The sequence below is a fragment of the Galeopterus variegatus genome, unplaced genomic scaffold, assembly GCF_000696425.1.
Source record: "Galeopterus variegatus unplaced genomic scaffold, G_variegatus-3.0.2 Scaffold602, whole genome shotgun sequence".
Classification (NCBI taxonomy): domain Eukaryota; kingdom Metazoa; phylum Chordata; class Mammalia; order Dermoptera; family Cynocephalidae; genus Galeopterus; species Galeopterus variegatus.
Genome location: NW_007726713.1, coordinates 170883 through 188955, shown reverse-complemented (window position 1 = coordinate 188955; position 18073 = coordinate 170883). Strand labels below are relative to the sequence as shown.

The 18073-nt window shown below is 36.6% G+C and overlaps 1 protein-coding gene across 1 annotated transcript in view; it reads right to left on the bottom strand.

Moving 5' to 3' along the window:
* FAM227B (family with sequence similarity 227, member B) overlaps positions 1 to 18073 on the bottom strand; it is a 266420-nt gene that overhangs the window by 206751 nt on the left and 41596 nt on the right. The window contains exons 8-9 of the mRNA XM_008570440.1: positions 16108 to 16209; positions 12175 to 12301 (exon numbers count right to left, since the gene is read on the bottom strand). Coding sequence (XP_008568662.1) covers positions 12175 to 12301; positions 16108 to 16209 — 229 coding nt within the window. The remainder of the gene's footprint in view (positions 1 to 12174; positions 12302 to 16107; positions 16210 to 18073) is intronic.

The following is an 18073-nucleotide window of genomic DNA, read 5'->3' as shown; positions in this document are numbered from 1 at the left end:
CTCTCCAGTGTGCCACCGGGCCGGCCCACAATTATTATGCTTTTAATTGGTTTCTATTATGTAAATAGAAAAGAGTATATAAAACAGATCAAGATGAGAAAATAGCACTCATCCAGGAGATTTACAAAGAAAGGTTTTGAAATTCTGTGGTAAATCTAGCTGAAAATGTCAACTATCCTATGGGTCTTCAAAGTATACTACTCATTCCACATGTGGACTGCCTAAGGCAAAGCAAGAATACTAATATAAATGCTTTATCCTACTTAAATATCAGAATGGATAGTTTTAACTGAATAAACAAAAACTTTTCTTGTTTCATGAAGTTTTGTAAGGCTATGACTGGTAGAATTAATCTGAAGATATCAAAATTGTTATGGCAAGAGAGTAAAGGGGTTTTTTTTTCTATAAGAAAAAGTTAACTATTTTTGAGATACCACTGGGTGGAAGTAATATCAATTTGTTTGCCTCTGAAGTAATAGGACTGTAATTAAAGCCTAAAAATATCTTATTTTATGTTGTATCTACAAAATTAATCCAGTGTTAAATTATTAGTAGCTAAAACACCTAAAAATTCTTCATTGTAAAAGAAGAGTAAGAAATGTACCTGAACTTCATTAAGTGAAGATTTATGTTACACACAAAAATTTTTTTCTCTTTTGTAAACTCACATGATTTTTAATGGGAGAAAAGAGATTTTTTTATTTATTAAAGACACAACATATATTGAAACTACTAGAAATATAAAGAAAATCCTGTAGAAGCACACATGTACAGTGGTCTATAGAACCACGTATACAATATATAGAATTCTATTTTTTGCAAACAGAGAACATAACTTTGTTTTCAAGTCATTAGGTACCATTTATAATATTTCACTATGTACTATTATATAGCAGGAACAACTCAATAAATTCCAAAATACAAATATAATACAGGCCACAGTGTTTAAGGTACTGCAAAAAAGTAGACATTAATAATGAAAGTATAAACACAAAAGATTTTGCCATTAAAGAGTGCTATTTTAAAAGACGGGTGAAAATGGAAATCAAAATTGTAACTACATGCTGGAAATGTACTATATCTTGAAGTATATGGTATATAGATGTATATATATGTGTGAGTATGTATAAAATCAAGGTGAAGACTTAAGACTTGTGTACTGTAGTGGATATTAGACCTCAATAACAGAATTTAAAAAGTAATCATAGAAAATTTTAAAAAGTCAATAATAACATGTTTAAACAGTAATTCTCTATAACAACTTGAAAATATTTAAATTCAAATTTCCCTTTCTGAATAAAAACCATAAAAACAACTGATTCAATATGAAAATGTTTAAATTGCTTGGGAGCCTGGTTGAGAAAATACAGTTAATGCTACAGTTCTATGTCAGCTGTTGTCCAGACAAGATCATGTCTCATGCTTTTGTTGTTTCAAAAGCATTGAGCATTATTGCTATCATCTTCCCTGCCTCTGGCCTGTGTGTTGGCTTCTAAATCCCAGTGTTTCTCTCTGCTAAGCACCTGAGGGGATGAGCAACATTGGCCCAATTTAGATAATTTCTTTGTTATGTTTACTGTATTATTTCATTGTATATTTACATCTTAACATTTCTTCATTGCCATCAGAAGGCAAGTATAACATGTGGCTAATACTGTACTATGTCTTGAATACTGCACACAAACATATCCACTAATAAGTTCATTATTGTTTAAACAGGTAGGTACTTAGTTTACTAAAATGACTTATTAGGGCCGGCCCAGTGGCGCACTGCTGTAGTGCGCCGCTTGGGAAGCGCGGTGGCGCTCCCGCCGAAGGTTCGGATCCCACATACAGACCAGCCTCTCACTGGTTGAGCGAGGGGCGGGAGCAACACCGAGGGTTGCGATCCCGTGGCCGGTCCCGGTCCGGTACGGGCGCGACACTGAGGGTTGCGATCCGTTGCCGGTCACGAAAAAAGACAAAAAGGAAAAAAAATAAATAAATAAAAAAAACAAAATGACTTATTGTGTGAAAAAATCCTTGGTGTGTTATTACATAGATATTTAAGTGTGTTTTAATAATGTTTGGAGAATCTGGTTAGGGTTTTTGAGTGATTTGGAAATGTACTGTCATTCTTCTCAATTAAATTATGAAATGTCAGCTCCCACTATTTGAGAATTTGTTATTTGACACATTTTCAGAAATGGATTAAATTGAGATAATGAAAGATGCCTATTGTTAGAACATTATAGTTAAACTTCATGAGTTATGCATAAAGGCTTACTCAGAAGTAAATTCATAGCCTTAAAAGCTTTTATAACTAAGCAAGAAAACTTAAAATAATGTACAAAACCGTCAGATCTCTAAGTTAAAGAACAGCATATAAACATGTAAAAAGACTGAGAAAGAAATTAATGATAATAAAAGCAAAATTAATACACTAGAATATTTTTGACAAAATTAATAAATAAAATGATTCATATTGGAGGGAAAAATTAGACAAAATAATCTAGGGAAAGAGGATTATAAATTGTTTCAGTGTAATGAAAAGCAGAAAGTGTACAATATCTGTGAAAAAATAGCATTACTGATTTTTCCCAATATATAAGTAATTCATATGCAACAATATTGAAAATATTAGAATTAAAAAGAAATTTCATAGTTTAATCAAAAAATTTGTACAAAGTAAACAGATCAAGGAAGTAATGTGATTTTTCTAAGATCACAGAGTTATACAATTCTAATCACAAATTCTAATCAGAAGAATAAACAATTTATGCCCATTCACATTATATTTCCTTTTATCTTTACAAATCTTCTGAGATACAAACCATACAATCTTTTCTATCTTTTAATTGGCTAGAGCATGGTCACTTTTATTTCCTTAAGAAAGGCTCAAATGAACAAAATTCTCAAAGCTTTTTCACGTTTAAAACAATTTGTAGCCTTTATATAAGAGGACAGGTTGGTTGCACAGAAATGCTTGGTTAACCCTTTCTTTTCTTAAATATCTTGTAGGTGTTTCTTCTGGAGTATAATATTTCTGAGAGAAAATTTGAAAATCTGATTTCCTTTTCCTTTAGGAGGCTTGATATTTTTATCTGGCTGCCCAAGGAATGTTTTATCTTTAATGTCCAATAACTTATTATATCTGTCAGTGTTGACCATAATGGCTCAAGTTTTCTTGATACATGGTCTTCCCTTTCAATATGTAGTCTTCTTTTCCTTCAGCAATGTTTTCTTGAGTTATATTTTAAGTATTTTATTAGTTTCAACCATCTTGATTGTCTCTTTCAAGGTATACAAATAAGTATATGTTGAAACTCTTTGCCTACCCCTCCTCCCACAACCAGGCACGCCACTGCTGCCATGGGGCCTGCCCGGGTCCTGAGACCAGATCCAGAAACTGACCCCTCCTCCTGCAACCAACCAGGCAAGGAGCATGCCCAAAACACCACTTCCATGTGGGTGGCCCACCACATCTAACACAATAGCCACGGCTGCCACAAAAGTGGCTAGATGCAACAACCAACGTGCAGATGGCCCGCCAGCCACTCAACTGCACTGACATAAAGAGAGTCACCAGCAGAGACCAAAGAGAAGAAAAGGTTGTCTCTCTCCACAAAGCCCATTCCAGAGTGATACAAGAAGCACCTATGCTACGATAATAGTGGGGGACCTGAACACACCTCTCTCAGTACTGGACAGATCATCTAGGCAACAAATCAACAGAATAACTGTTACTCTTTCAGGAGAAAAAAAATCTAGAGTTATAAGAGGTAGGGGGGAGAGAGAGGGGGGGAGATTTGATTAGGAGCATAAAGAATAACTACGATTTGTAATAATGTATATGCTAATAATATTGATTTGATCAACATACATCAACATTGAACCTCAAAATATGTATAATCAATTATGATTCAATAAAAAAAAATTAAAAAACCATTTAAAAAATGGTGAAATCCTGAAAAAATAAAAAAACTGTTTGCCTGTATTTCTCCAAGGAGTGCTGGCTCCTTTTATTGAAGGTTAGTATTAAGAAACCAAGATTTGGGTTCTGGGTATGTACATAATTATTGGGGTATCAGTTTTTCTATGTCCTTCCAGTGAACAAAGCTAGAAAATGTATGTATTTACACTAACCCATAAATACACACATATATAGTTACTTTTTAAATTTTTAAAATTTTTATTTAGTTAGTTTTGACAGTTTTGTACTGAAAGATAACTGATTATACATGTTTGTGGGGTACAGCATCAAATATCAATATCTGTGTACAATATGTGGTGATTAAATCAGGATAATTAGTATATTCATGTTTACAAAATGTAATCAATCTCTGTGACCCTTCACCAGTTTCTTGCCAACCCCTGCCTTCCCCTTTTTCCCCCTCTAAGAATCACAGTTCTGTTCTCTTTTTTTTTTAAAGTTGAATGTATTATTTTGATTCTTTCTTCTTTCTCTTTTTCTTTGCCTGCCTGCCTGCCTGCCTGCCTGCCTTTCTTCCTTCCTTCTACCTGGCTTAATGTCATTTTCTCTAAGTTCATCCACATTGCTGCAAATGGCAGAATTTCATTCCTTTTTATGGTAGAATAGTATTCCATAGAGTATGTATACTGCATTTTCCATATCCAGTCATCTGTTAGTGGATATTTACGTTGATTCCAACTCAACTATTGTAATAAAGCTACAATAAACACGGGAGTGCAGGTATTCCTGTGACATGATGATTTCCATACCTTTAGGTATATGCCCAGCAGTGGGATAGCTGGATCGTATGGCAGTTCTATCTGTAGTTGTTTGAGGAAACTCCATACTGTTTTCTGTAATGGCTGCACCAATTTACAGTCCCACCAACAGTGTAGGAGGGTTCCCCTTTCTGCACATCCCTGCCAGCACTTGCTATTCTCTGCCTTTTTGATAATAGCCAGTCTAACAGCAGTGAGATGGTATCTCAGTGTGGTTTTGGTTTGCATTTCCCTGATGCTGAGTGATGTTGAGCATTTTTTCATGTGTCTGTTGGCCATTTGTATGGCTACATATGAGAAATGTCTATTAAGTTCCTTTGTCCATTTTTTAATTGGGTTACTTGTTTTCTTACTAAATGGTGCTGGGAAAACTGGAAATCCATACATAGAAAAATGAAACTAGACCTGTACCTCTCACCATATACCAAAATCAACTCAAAATGGATTAAAGACTTAAATATAAGACCTGAAACTATAAAACTCCTAAAAGAAAACATAGGGGAAACACTTCAGGATATAGAAGTGTGCAAAAACTTTATGAATATGACCAAAAGTACAGGCAAAAAAAGAAAATAATAAACAAATGGGATTATATCAAACTAAAAATCTTCTGCACAGTAAAGGAAACAATTAACAGAGCAACAACCTACAAAATGGGAGAAAATATTTGCAAACTATGCATCTGACAAGGGATTAATATCCAGAATATACAAAGAACTCAAACTACTTTAAAAAAAATATCTAGCCATATCTATAAAAGGCTAAAATAGGTTCATACTGATGTCTTCAACTCTAATCCAGTAGCACATGTTTCATTCTGGACTACCTCCCCTGCTTATCTGTAACTTTGTTCTCCAACAGTGAGAAACTTGCCTCCCACCATCCATTTACTAATTAAGCTCCAGTTTACATGTAAAGCAGTGTCAGAATTGTTAATCCATGTGACATTGTGCAACAATTTTACCGAGTACAGTTTTCATATACAGTTCATTTAGTTTTTTGTCAGTCAAAATACAGCTTGCCGAAATTACTTAGGCCAGCTTCCCCCCTACCCCACTCCCTTTATTAAAGTTATATAATACATTTATATTATTTTATTGTATTCTGCATTCCATCCTGGAATCCTTTGTCCTCCTGATTTTTAAAAATGTTCATACATTAAGGCTTTCAATTTGTGATGTAAAATTATATGGGTCTTGACAAATGCATTATACTTTTACTTTTTTATACTACATGTATCATTATATTTGAAGTGAGCATACAGTTAGGTTCTTCCCTGACATCCTGTATTTACAATTTGTATTCTCCCTATACAACTATGATTGTTCAATTGTTTTTAGAAGTTTTTGTTAGAAGGCTGGATTGTAGCTTTTATGCTTTATTTTTTTGTGGTTGAATTAAAATTGTCATCTGTTTTTGGCAAATTTGTTTCTGGTGAGTTTTGAAAATCTCTATTAGTTTGTTAGAGCTGTCGTAATAAAATACCACAGACTGGGTGACTTAAACAACAGAAATATACCTTCTCACAGATCTGGAGTCTAGAAGTTCAAGATCAAGGTGTCAGTAGTTTTGGTTTCTCCTGAGGCCTCTCTCCTTGGTTTGCAGATGGTTGCCTTCATGCTGTGTCCTCATGTGGCATTTTTTTCTATGTGTGTACATCTCTGTGTCTCTCCCTCTTTTTTTAAAAACAATCTAATTAATTAATTGTTATTATTATTTTTACATTCTAAGATGTTGCAGAGTAGTTGGGGGCAGGAGGAGAAGGGAAGGGGAAAGGAGATAGGGTGGAAAGAGTAAGCAGGAGGGAGGGTGGGCATGGCTGAGGCCTGTGGCAACCCCCTCATTCCAGCAGAGGAACCTGGGGTGCTTCTGGTTGCTGCCAGGTGGTCATCTCTGGGCTGTATGTGGATATTAGGGTTGTGTGGCTGAGGCCCTCGGTCCTCCTCACCTTGGCTTGGGAGCCTGGGGAGCTTCCGGTGGCTGCCTGGTGGTCATCAATGGGCTGGATGTGGACATTGTGGGGGCATGGCTGAGCCCCTTGGCTACCCCCACCCCAGCTTGGGGTTCTGGGGTGATTCTGGTCCTTCCAGGTTTTATATAGGTGTTCTTTGGTGGTGTTAGACCTTTACTGGTTAATATCAGAACTTTGTCTCTGATCTGTGTGTTTTTTGTGTTTTCTTTCAGTTCTGTGCTGTATTATTCACTATTCCCATCATTTAAACTCTGCACTGGAACTAATTTGTTGTCCTTTGCTTACTTGTAAAATGGGAAAACTTCCTGTGGGGACCAGCACTTAAGCCCTGTAGTTGAGCTAAATTGTTGTTTTGCTGCTGATTCCCTGGGGAAGGATTTTTGTTCAGCTCAGGTTTTAACTGTTGACCTTGTAAGCACTTATGGGTCTTGTGAGGTCCAGTATACCTGGGTTGTGTGGAAACTCTGGACTGAACCTTTTCATCAGACTGCACCCCCTACAGTTTTATATTCCTGGACAGTCTCCACTGAGTGGACCTGTGCTGATTCAAGGGAAGATCAGCTGTCCATACTGTGCTCCAGTGTTGCCCTGGTGGGCTGTCTGCCCTGCCACCCACACTCCAAACACTTCCCATAGGATGGGCCATGTGCTGGTCCCTTGCGATGACTCACTGGCCTCTGAGTGGCTTCTTTTTTCAGTTGTCTGTGGCCCCTCACTCCTATGTGGGTCCACGGGAACCCTGTTAGTGGTCTTGCTGGCCTGGGGGCCATGAAGACCCTCTTCTCCCCTGCCACCTCAAAGCAACTTCACACAAAAGACACAGCTGTGGCTTATGCCTGCCCCTGCTCTGTGTGCTCAGCAGAGGCGGGCTTGAAGTAGCCAGGGCTCGAAATAGTTGGAGTGGTCCTTTCTCTCATCGTGGCTTCTCCTGCATTTATGCACTCTGTAGGTCGCTCCTCCTCGTCCTCTGAGCTCTAGTGGCTCCAGCTTGGCTGTCATTGCTTTTTAACAGTTGTAAATTGGTTGATTCTGGGAGAAGGTGATGCTGGGAAATAGATGCTGGCATCTCTTCTGCCATCTTGATCGGAAGTCCTTTCTTCCTCTTTTTTCCCCCAGCTTTATTGAGGTATAATTGACAAATAAATATTGTATATACTTAAGGTGTACAATGCGATGTTTTGATGAACATACACATTGTGAAACGATTGCCAAAATCAAGCTAATTAATGTATCCATCATCTCACATAACAAATTTTCTTTCTTTTGGTGGTGAGAATACTTAAGATCTACTCTCTTAGCAAATTTCAAGTACATGCACACGTCAGAGATATTGTTGGTGCAGTTTCAGACCACTACAATAAAATGAATAATGCAATAAAGCAGATCACACAAATTTTTGGGTTTCTCAGTGCATATAAAAGTTTTGTTTAGGGCCGGCCCAGTGGCGCACTGCTACAGTGCACCACTTGGGAGCGCGGCGGCGCTCCCGCCGAGGGTTCGGATCCCACATACAGACCGGCCGCTCACTGGCTGAGCGAGGTGCAGGAGCAACACCGAGGGTTGCGATCTGTTGCCGGTCACGAAAAAAGACAAAAAGGAAAAAAAAAAAGTTTTGTTTACACTATCCTATAATCTATTAAGTGGAAAATAGCATTACGCCTAAATAATGCACACATCTTAATTAAGAAATACTTCATTGCTTAAAAAAATGCTAACAATCATCTGAGTCTTCAGCCAGTTGTAATCTTTTTGCTGGTGGAGGGTTTTGCCTCAATGTTGAAGGCTGCTAATTGATAAGGGTGGTGGTTGCTGAGGACTGGGATTTCTGTGGCAATTTCTTAAAATAAGACAGTGGTTGACTTTTTCTTTTACAAAAGATTTCTCTATAGCATGCAATGCTGTTTGACAGCACTTTACCCATAGTAGAACTTTCAAAATTGGAGTCAATCCTCTTAAATCCTGCTGCTGCTTTATCAACTAAGTTTATGAAATATTCTAAATCCCTTGTTGTCATTTCAACAATTATCACAATATCTTCACCAGGAGTAGATTCCATTTCAAAAAACCACTTTCCTTGCTCATTCATAAGAAGCGACTCCTCATCCATTGAAGTTTTATCATGGGACTGCAGCAATTCAGTCACATCTTCAGGCTCCACTTCTAATTCTAGTTCTCTTGCCATTTCCATGTCATCTGTAGTTACTTCCTCCACTGAAGACTTGAACTCCTCAAAGTTGTCCATGAGGGTTGGAATCAACTTCTTCCAAATTGCTGTTAATGTTGATGTTTTGACCTCCTTCCATGAATCACTAATGTTCTTACTGGCATCTAAACCAATGAATCCTTTCCAGAAGGTTTTCAATTTACTTTGCTCAGACCCATCAGAAGAATCACTATCTACAGTAGATATAGCCTTGCAAAATGTATTTCTTAAATAATAATACTTGAAAGTCAAAATTACTCCTTGATCTATGGGCTGCAGATTGAATGCTGTATTAGCAGCATGAAAACAGCATTAATTTCCTTGTATATCTTCATCAGAGCTCTTGGGTGATGCAAAAGAAATAATATTTTGAATATTACTTGCATTGTCAATGAGAAGTAATATTTTGAAAGAAATCTTTTCTGAGCAGTAGATCTCAACAGTGGGCTTAAAATATTCAGTAAACCATGCAGCAAACAGATGTGCTGTCATCCAGGCTTTGTTGCCCCATTTATAGAGTAAAGGCAGAGTAGATTTAGCATCATTCTTAAGGGCTCTAGGATTTTTGAAGTGGTAAATGAGCATTGGCTTCAACTGAAGGTCACTAGCTGCAGTGGCATCAGTTCCTAGGGTGCAGGTGCCCCTCCTGTAGCATTGGTAATGGTATGTGAGGTGGGGACACTTTGGGACCACTGAGGAGATGAGGTCTGGAGTGTGGATGCATGCAGAGCTACGGCAGCTCCAAGTTCTGAAGCGTGAATGTTCCCATTGTGGCAGTGGCTCTGGTGTCCTAAGTGTAAATGTTTGCCCTAAGATCTGGGGTCTGGAGCATGAGCATGTGCAGATTTGCTGTAGCTCTGTAGTGTGTGGTGCAGATGTGCCTGCTGCAACGGTGGCTCTGGTGTCCACATCACAGGCACTCACAAAGCAGCTGTGGAGCTGGAGTCTGGAGTGCAGATCCACTGTGTGGAATGACAGTGGATCCAAGGTCCAGGGTCCAGCCTAGTTCTCTGTGGCAGTGGCTTTAGTGTATGAGACATGGGCATGCACACTGCTGCTGCAGAACTGATGCCTGGAGTGGAGGTCTGTGCAGAGTGGCCCCAACCCTTGTCCTGGGGTCATCACAACAACAGTGCCTTCTTGGGGTGGGAGCACAGCACCATCTCCCTCTCCAGGGGGCCCACAACAGCAATGGCTGCTGGTTATCTTAGTGGCAAAAGTTGTCAGTGTCCTCTGTGGAGCAGGCTGCTGAAGTCCACATTAACAAACACTAAGGGGACATCCCCTGTGAAATATTCAGGGAATTTGTGGCTGCTGCAGGGGCTATTGAGGTCTTTGGCAACAAAGGCTCATTGGGGACCACATGACTGATTCTGAGAGCCTCCACCCTTCTTTGTTCCTAGCTGTCTCCACATATTTCACATATGCAAATCTCCCCAGTAACCCTTTTTGTGTGGTTACACCATTTGGGGACCACATGACTGATTCTGAGAGCCTCCACCCTTCTTTGTTCCTAGCTGTCTCCACATGTTTCACATATGCAAATCTCCCCAGTAACCCTTTTTGTGTGGTTACACCATCTTTTGTTGCTTTGCAGAAGGTTCTTAAATGAACTCTTCAGCCATCTCAGGGCTGCTATTGTTCATGGATAGCTGACTATTGTTTCTGTTGGGGAAGAAAAAGGCTGGTATCTCCTACTCCAACATCTTGCTCATGTCACTCCTCTCTCCCTCTTATAAGGACAGCAGTCCTATTGGATTAGGTCCCACTCAAATTATCTCATTTAACCTTAAGTACTTCTTAAAAGGCCCTATTTTCAAATACAGTCAAATTCTGAGGTATACTAGGGGTTAGGACTTCACTTCCACATATGAATTTGGGAGGAGGCACAATTCAGTTCATCACAGGTCTGTAGGACATCTTTCTGCTCTTCATCAAAATTTTTTCTTATAGTATCTTTGTTGAATGCTGTGATTATTCCGTTTATTTATTGTATTTGAATTAGCTGGATCATTCTATATAATTAGCAAGGTATTATTTCTGTGTATGTGTGTGTGGGTTGGGGGTTTCTCAGGGCTATTTCCCAGTCTTTACCTCTCAAGGGCTCCCTTTTTAAAATATGAAATATTTTCTTATAGAAATTATTTTGTTAGTAAGAATCGACACAAAGAAGCTTAAAAATATTAGTTAACATTTAAACTGAAATACTTATAAGAAGAACTATATGAAAACAATCAATAGCTTCTGGTAGTTCATAATAGTGTAATAGTCTTAGAAAAAAAAGTTTGGAGGTCACTTCAGGAATATGAAACTATATTTTTATACCTTAGTTTTAAACCCAATGTATTAGGCCTTTTCTGCAGCTTATAACAGAATACCTGAAACTGGGTAATTTATAAAGAATAAAATTTATTTCTTATGGTTTTAGAGGCTGGGAAGTCCAAGGCCAAGGGGGCACATTTGGTAAGGGCCTTCCTCCTGGTGGGGACTCTTTACAGAGTCTCATTATGATGCATGGTGAGGGCTGAGCAAAAAGCACACTAATGTGCTTCTTTCCTTATAAAGCCACCAGTTTTTTCCCCAATAACTCATTAATCCATTAACCCATTAATCCATGAATAGATTAATTTCTTCATGAGGGCATGGCCCTCATGTTCTAATATCCTCTTAAACGTCCCACCTTTCAAGTGCTGTATTGAAGATTAAGCTCCAACATGAGTTTGGGGAGACATCATACCATAGCACGTGAGTACCAAAATCTCTAGCTAAATGCTCTAGGATAGAGTTTTACTTCTCTTTAGCCTTTCAATCCTACTACTCCTTCCTAGACACATATACAATGATTCAAAAAACAGGTTTTCCTTGATTGTTTGTATGTTTTATGAGAAACTCAATACTATAATTTATCCTTCCTAATATATTTGCTATAAAAACATAAGTAGTGTTCCAAAACCAGCTTAAAATATTTACCTTCCAAATATAGTATATAATATGGTATGACTTTATTTCTGTGGGAATTCAGTTTTTTATAATAATTCTACTGCTTGTAAAATTATTTGGCTTCTCAAGTTAACTATTAATTTTGGTTTAACAATTTTCAGAAGAAAACAAATAATCACCATTTTTTAAAAACAGACATCAGTGTGGCATGTTTTGTAAGACAAAGAACTATCAATTTATTGACTATTATTGACTAGAGTAAACAAAATACTGCAATCCCAAAATTTTAGAAACCAAAATAATGATTACTTAAATGATATATTCATACCTGACAACCAAAGGAAAATGTTATTCCCTAGATCTTCTTTAAATTCATCATTAAAAAGTTTACTAGATTCTGGAAATGCTTCCTGGAATGTTGCATAGATAGCTTGTGCTAAACAATCAGGATACACCTATCAAAATACAGTCATATTAGATTAATTTTATATTTTATGTAATATACCTTAACTACCAACAAATGATTATTCAGTTTGTGAAATGTGTGTGTCCCTTTTTTTCTGATAGCTTGCTTTTGGTCATTTTGAACAAAAAAGAGTTGAAAATTAAGTCAATCTGACTGTTAGCATTTGGGAAAAAATTTAACTTAGATAAAGCATAAAGTTAAAGATTAAGATAAGGTTTGATGATTATCCATTTATGTCATTTAACCTTGCTATTGCTATCCTCTTTTAGAAAGTGATACATATGGGTCATCTTAATAAAAAGTACACTTTAAAATAATTGAAGTTTGCTTAGGTGAGTTTATATATTTTAATCAGTATATTTCTTTTTTCTTTTTCTTTTTTTTTCTTTCTTGTGACCGATAAGGGGATCGTGACCAATAAGGGGATCGTGACCGATAAGGGGATCACAACCCTTGGCTTGGTGTCACCCACACCGCGCTCAGCCAGTGAGCGCACTGGCCATCCTTATATAGGATCCGAACCTGCGGTGGGAGGGCCGCTGAGCTCCCAGCGCCCGCACTCTCCTGAGTGAGCCACGGGGTCGGCCCTTAATCAGTATATTTCACATATTAAAACCATAATCAAATATCAGCAAATAAACCATCCTTATATAGGATCCGAACCTGCGGTGGGAGGGCCGCTGAGCTCCCAGCGCCCGCACTCACCTGAGTGAGCCACGGGGTCGGCCCTTAATCAGTATATTTCACATGTTAAAACCATAATCAAATATCAGCAAATAAACGGTACTACAAGTATCCTATCAGCTTTCAAATCCCTAAACTACTGAATTCCTCTCAGTCAGTGACTAGACATAGAAAGATGTATTTTTATAAAAACAAATTTATATCACTATTTTGGTAATATGCATTCAGATAAGTATTTACAATCACACATTAAGCCCTTAATTGTGTGAAATTTTAGGATTTAAGGGCCCTTAGAAATCACCATGGTAGAAAGAATAATAGTCCAAAAGATATATACATTCTAACCACTGGAACCTGTGAAATTTAACTTATATGGTGAAAGGGTTTTGCAGGTGCGATTAAATTCAAGATTTTGAGATGGGGAGATTATCTTGGGTATCCTGTGGGCTTTAAATGTAATTATAAGTGTCCATATAAGAGGAAGGTTGAGAAAAAAATTGCCTATAGAAGAGCAAGAGGCTGTGTGACAGCAGAGGGAGAGATTGGAGTGGTGCAACCACAGCCCAGGAATATGGGCAGCCAAAAGAAGCTAGAAGAGGCAAGGAATGCATTCTACTCTGAAGCCTCCTGAAGAAACCATCTCTGCAGACACCTCCATTTTAGCCTCACAAGACTCATTTTGGACTTCTGGCCTTCATACTATGATAATAAACTTCTGTTGTTTTAAGACCCTAAATTAATGATAATTTGTTACAGTGGCAATACAAAACTAATATTGTCACCTAATCCAGCAGTGCTCAAATTTGCTGGTAAGTGATCTTTTAAGATCTCCATGGTTTTTTGGGACAGGGGGGAGGGGGAGTGGGGGAAGAAGGGGAAAATTCTGTAATATATTAATATATTCAATTTTATTGAATGAACCATGAACATTTTTCTACCAGAAATGATTACATATTATATTTATGGTATATAAAATTATATAAGGAAAATGTGGTATATATACAATGGAATAGCCATAAATAAAAATGAACTTCTGCCATTTGCTGCAACATGGATGAGCCTGGAGAAAAATATGTTAAGTGAAATAAGCCAGACACAGAAAGAAATATACTGCATGTCCTCACTCATAACTGGGTGCTAAGAAAGGAGAGAAAGAAAGAAAGACAAAAAGAAAGAAAGGACGAAAGAAAAAACAGACCACAATAATACATTGAACTTTCAGAAGGAGAAAACAAACCTAAGGATACTAGAGATGGGGAGGAGGGAGGGAAGGGGCTTGGGGAATGATTGGTTGGATAAGGGGCATAGAGAAAAATTGTGATTTGTAATAATGAACATGCTAATAATAAAAAAAGAGAAATCTAAAAAAATTATAGCAGTGATTAAAATGAAAATGTTTAACAATGTGGATAAGGAGAATTTCTAAAAGTTTTCTGTAAATGTTCCATGTTCAGGAGATTAAAGAAAAAAGAGATCAAGTGTTAAACTGTTTGGAAAATTTCTAAAGGAATATCATTGTAGGACACTGAAGTAAGGGAAGTAAAAACATACTAAATAGGCTTAGGTTGAGATTAATTTGCACTGAATAGTGAGAACTGAAGTTAAATTTGTCATTGTTAGAAACTAATAAATTTCTCTTCCTTAGGTAAGATAATTGAGGTAGTTAATAGTACTGAAATCCTCACTTGTTTGAATGAGTTCAAAATAATGGAAATTGATCAATAAGAGATGAGGCCCCACCTCATAAAATCAAGTATGCTTGATTTTATCAAGCCATGCAGGTAAGCTAGGCACATTCAGTGAATACATATTACAATAGTACTGAAATCCTCACTTGTTTGAATGAGTTCAAAATAATGGAAATTGATCAATAAGAAATGAGGCCCCACCTCATAAAATCAAGTATGCTTGATTTTATCAAGCCATGCAGGTAAGCTAGGCACATTCAGTGAATACATATTACCATAAAAACCACAAAAGGATAGACTAGCTGAAAGAATATAGGTAGGAGAAATAGCTGTTGTTATTATCTCTGGACAATTTAATTGCAAAATTCCTAACCCTTAACTAACTTTTTCCTGCAAACAAGAAAAAACAGTTCAAATATTAGCAGAGGAAATCCTAGTCTATCTTTCAGAATACCCTGTTCCACAAGACAACAATTTAAGAATCATGGATTTGATCAACCTCTTCACTTGATAGACAACCCAGTTGTGAACCTGAGAGGTAGAGTGGGTTGCCAAGATCACCCAGGTCATTAGTAGTAGATTCTGGACACAAACACAAGCCTCCTTATTTCCAGTCCACTACCGGTTTCCCTCTATCACACTTGATCTATGAGTACGTGTTTGTAAGATAGGTCAAGATTTGGAAAATTTGTGAATTTTTGTTTATATTTTCATTGTGAAGGACTCCAAACTTGTTATTTTAGGTCTGTTTTACCCATGAAAACGTTCACAAACTCCAAACTACTTATGTATCTCTTCTTTACGGATTGCCAATGCAACAAAGTATTTGAATATGGCTTGTGTTTTGAAATGCTAGAAGTTAAATTTAAATATACCCAATGGAATCCCTACATTCTTCATTTCTCATTGTTCAAGGGCATTAATTATTTTAATCATTCCTACTCCCTTATTATAACAACAGAATAGCAAAACAAGCATTTGATTCACAATTTTATGCATTGCACTTGACTGTAACAGGTGATTAGTCCTTAGGCATAACACAAACTTGTCAAGTCCTCTTAAATGGAACAAAAGATTCATTATAAAGTAAAAGAAAAATGATAGATAATTTTGTAGGTAAATAGAAAAAGACAAGAACATACATAGAATAAATGAACAGTTTTCAAATTATTAATATGCAAACAAAATAACTATACCACTAAGGAGATTCTGTAAGACTTCTAGGCAAGGCAATACAACATTCTGGGGTGTGGCGGGGGGAAGGGGTGGTAAGAGCATAAATTTTTAGATATTGCTTACTTTATATTAGAAAATTATGCTTTCAAAAGTAAAATATGTTCTCATGTGTTTAAATAAAATAACTTTTGTTTCTATTTCTTTCACTCTAAAAACAATTAGCATTACTGTTCATTTCTGTGTTTACCTGAAAGAATGCATCTTTTCGACTTAGAGGTATGGTCATGAAAAGTGTCACATAACTTTCTGAAATTCTATCAAATAAGCAATCTTGATTTTCTTTGTCAGGCTTAAAAAATAAAACATGCATGAAATTAAAGTCAACATGACAATTTAAAATTGGAATTTGTATAATGTCAGTAATTTTATCTGTTCTTAAGGAGCTGATCAATTGGTATGGTGGCATAAACATGGGTTTAGGCATCATGCAGACCTGAATTGGAACACTGGGCCTGTTATTCATTAGCTGCATTACCCTGCGCAAGTCTCAGTTTCCTCATCTGCCAAATACAGATAATATATAGATACCTTAAAGAAGTTAATAGTAAAATTAATTAAGAATAAAGATCATATTTTATCTTTGCATTTCGAGCCCTTAGCATAGTGCTTGGCACACAGAAATCATACAAACATTTGATGAATTGATGGTTTTTGCATAGTAGTTGTTATGCAGAAGGCAGTCAATGACTTAGTTACCTTCTACTGTTCTATAAAAATTCCATCTCTTTAATTATCAGTAACTCAATGTGAAATTAAAGCAACTTTGGAGATGAGACAGCCATTAACCAGAACTAGTAAAATCGTGGCATGATAGTTAAGCTAGAGACAAAGTAAATATAAGAAGAAAGAAATCTATATAATAATAATGTCAATATTATAAAAAAGTCCTACTGTAACACCCTGAATTCCTGCTCTAGTAAGCAATGAAGAAATGAATTAGAATTCAAATACATAAAATAAGCAATAAAGGTTAATTAGAGTTCAGATTTATTTGTGATGCTGGTTGTAGAAGCTCAAGGTAGCATTAATGATTTTTGGTAATAAAAACAAAAAATTATCAAACTTAGTGGTAGTTTTCTATAAAATTAGCAAACCAAAAGAGCTGCAATTTATTTATTTATTTATTTATTTTTATTTATTTATTTTTGTCCTTTTTTGTGACCAGCCGCACCGCGCTCAACCAGTGAGAGCATCGCACCGGCCATCCCTATATAGGATCCGAACCCTCGGTGGGAGTGCCGCTGCACTCCCAGCCCCACACTCTCCCGAGTGCGCCACGGGCTCGGCCCATGAGCTGCAATTTATAAATGCATAGAATGTTAGACCTAAAATGAAGTTAGGTATCACCCAACTTAAGTCCCTCTACTTCAGTGGCTGCATTGATCAGAAAAGCTAAGAGAATTATTTAAGTTTATTCAGCTAAATAATCAAGAGTCAGATACAATCCAGGCCTCCTAACTCCCAATATAACTCTCACCTGGTTAGTAAGTTTATGGAAAGAGATAATAGCAAAAATAGTAATGATAATGTTAATAGCAATTCTTCATCACTTGTGTAATGATAAAGAGTTGTGAGTATTAAATGAGATTCCATCTATTGTATATAATTTATTCAAGAAAGTTAGCACATTTCAACTACACAATTTACACTTAGTATGAATAAAGAAGAAAGAAGAAATTTGCACAAGACAAAGTTCCAGGGCATGTCTTTAATTAATATGATTCATCCAGTGTTCACACCATATATATCACCACAGCCAACTAAGTAGCAAAATGGTAGGGTGATTTTTTTGTAAATGTTTTGTGTATGCTTCAAAAGAAAGTGTGTCCTGCAGCTTTTGAGCATTTGGGTTACAAATGTATCTATTAGATCAAGCTATTTAACACATATTGAATTATTCTTGAGTTCCAGGAATAAATTCCATTAGATATTGTATATAATCCTTTTAATGTGCTGCTGAATTTGGTTTGCTAGTATTTTGTTGAGGATTTTTTCATCAATATTCATCATAAGAGATATTGGTCTGTAGTTTTTGTTTTATTTTTCTTGTAGTGTCTTGGGCTTTGGTATCAAGGTAATGCTCATAAAATGGTTTTTTTCTATCATTTTTCTATTTTTTATTTAGCTTAATAAAGAAATTAAATTCTTCTCTA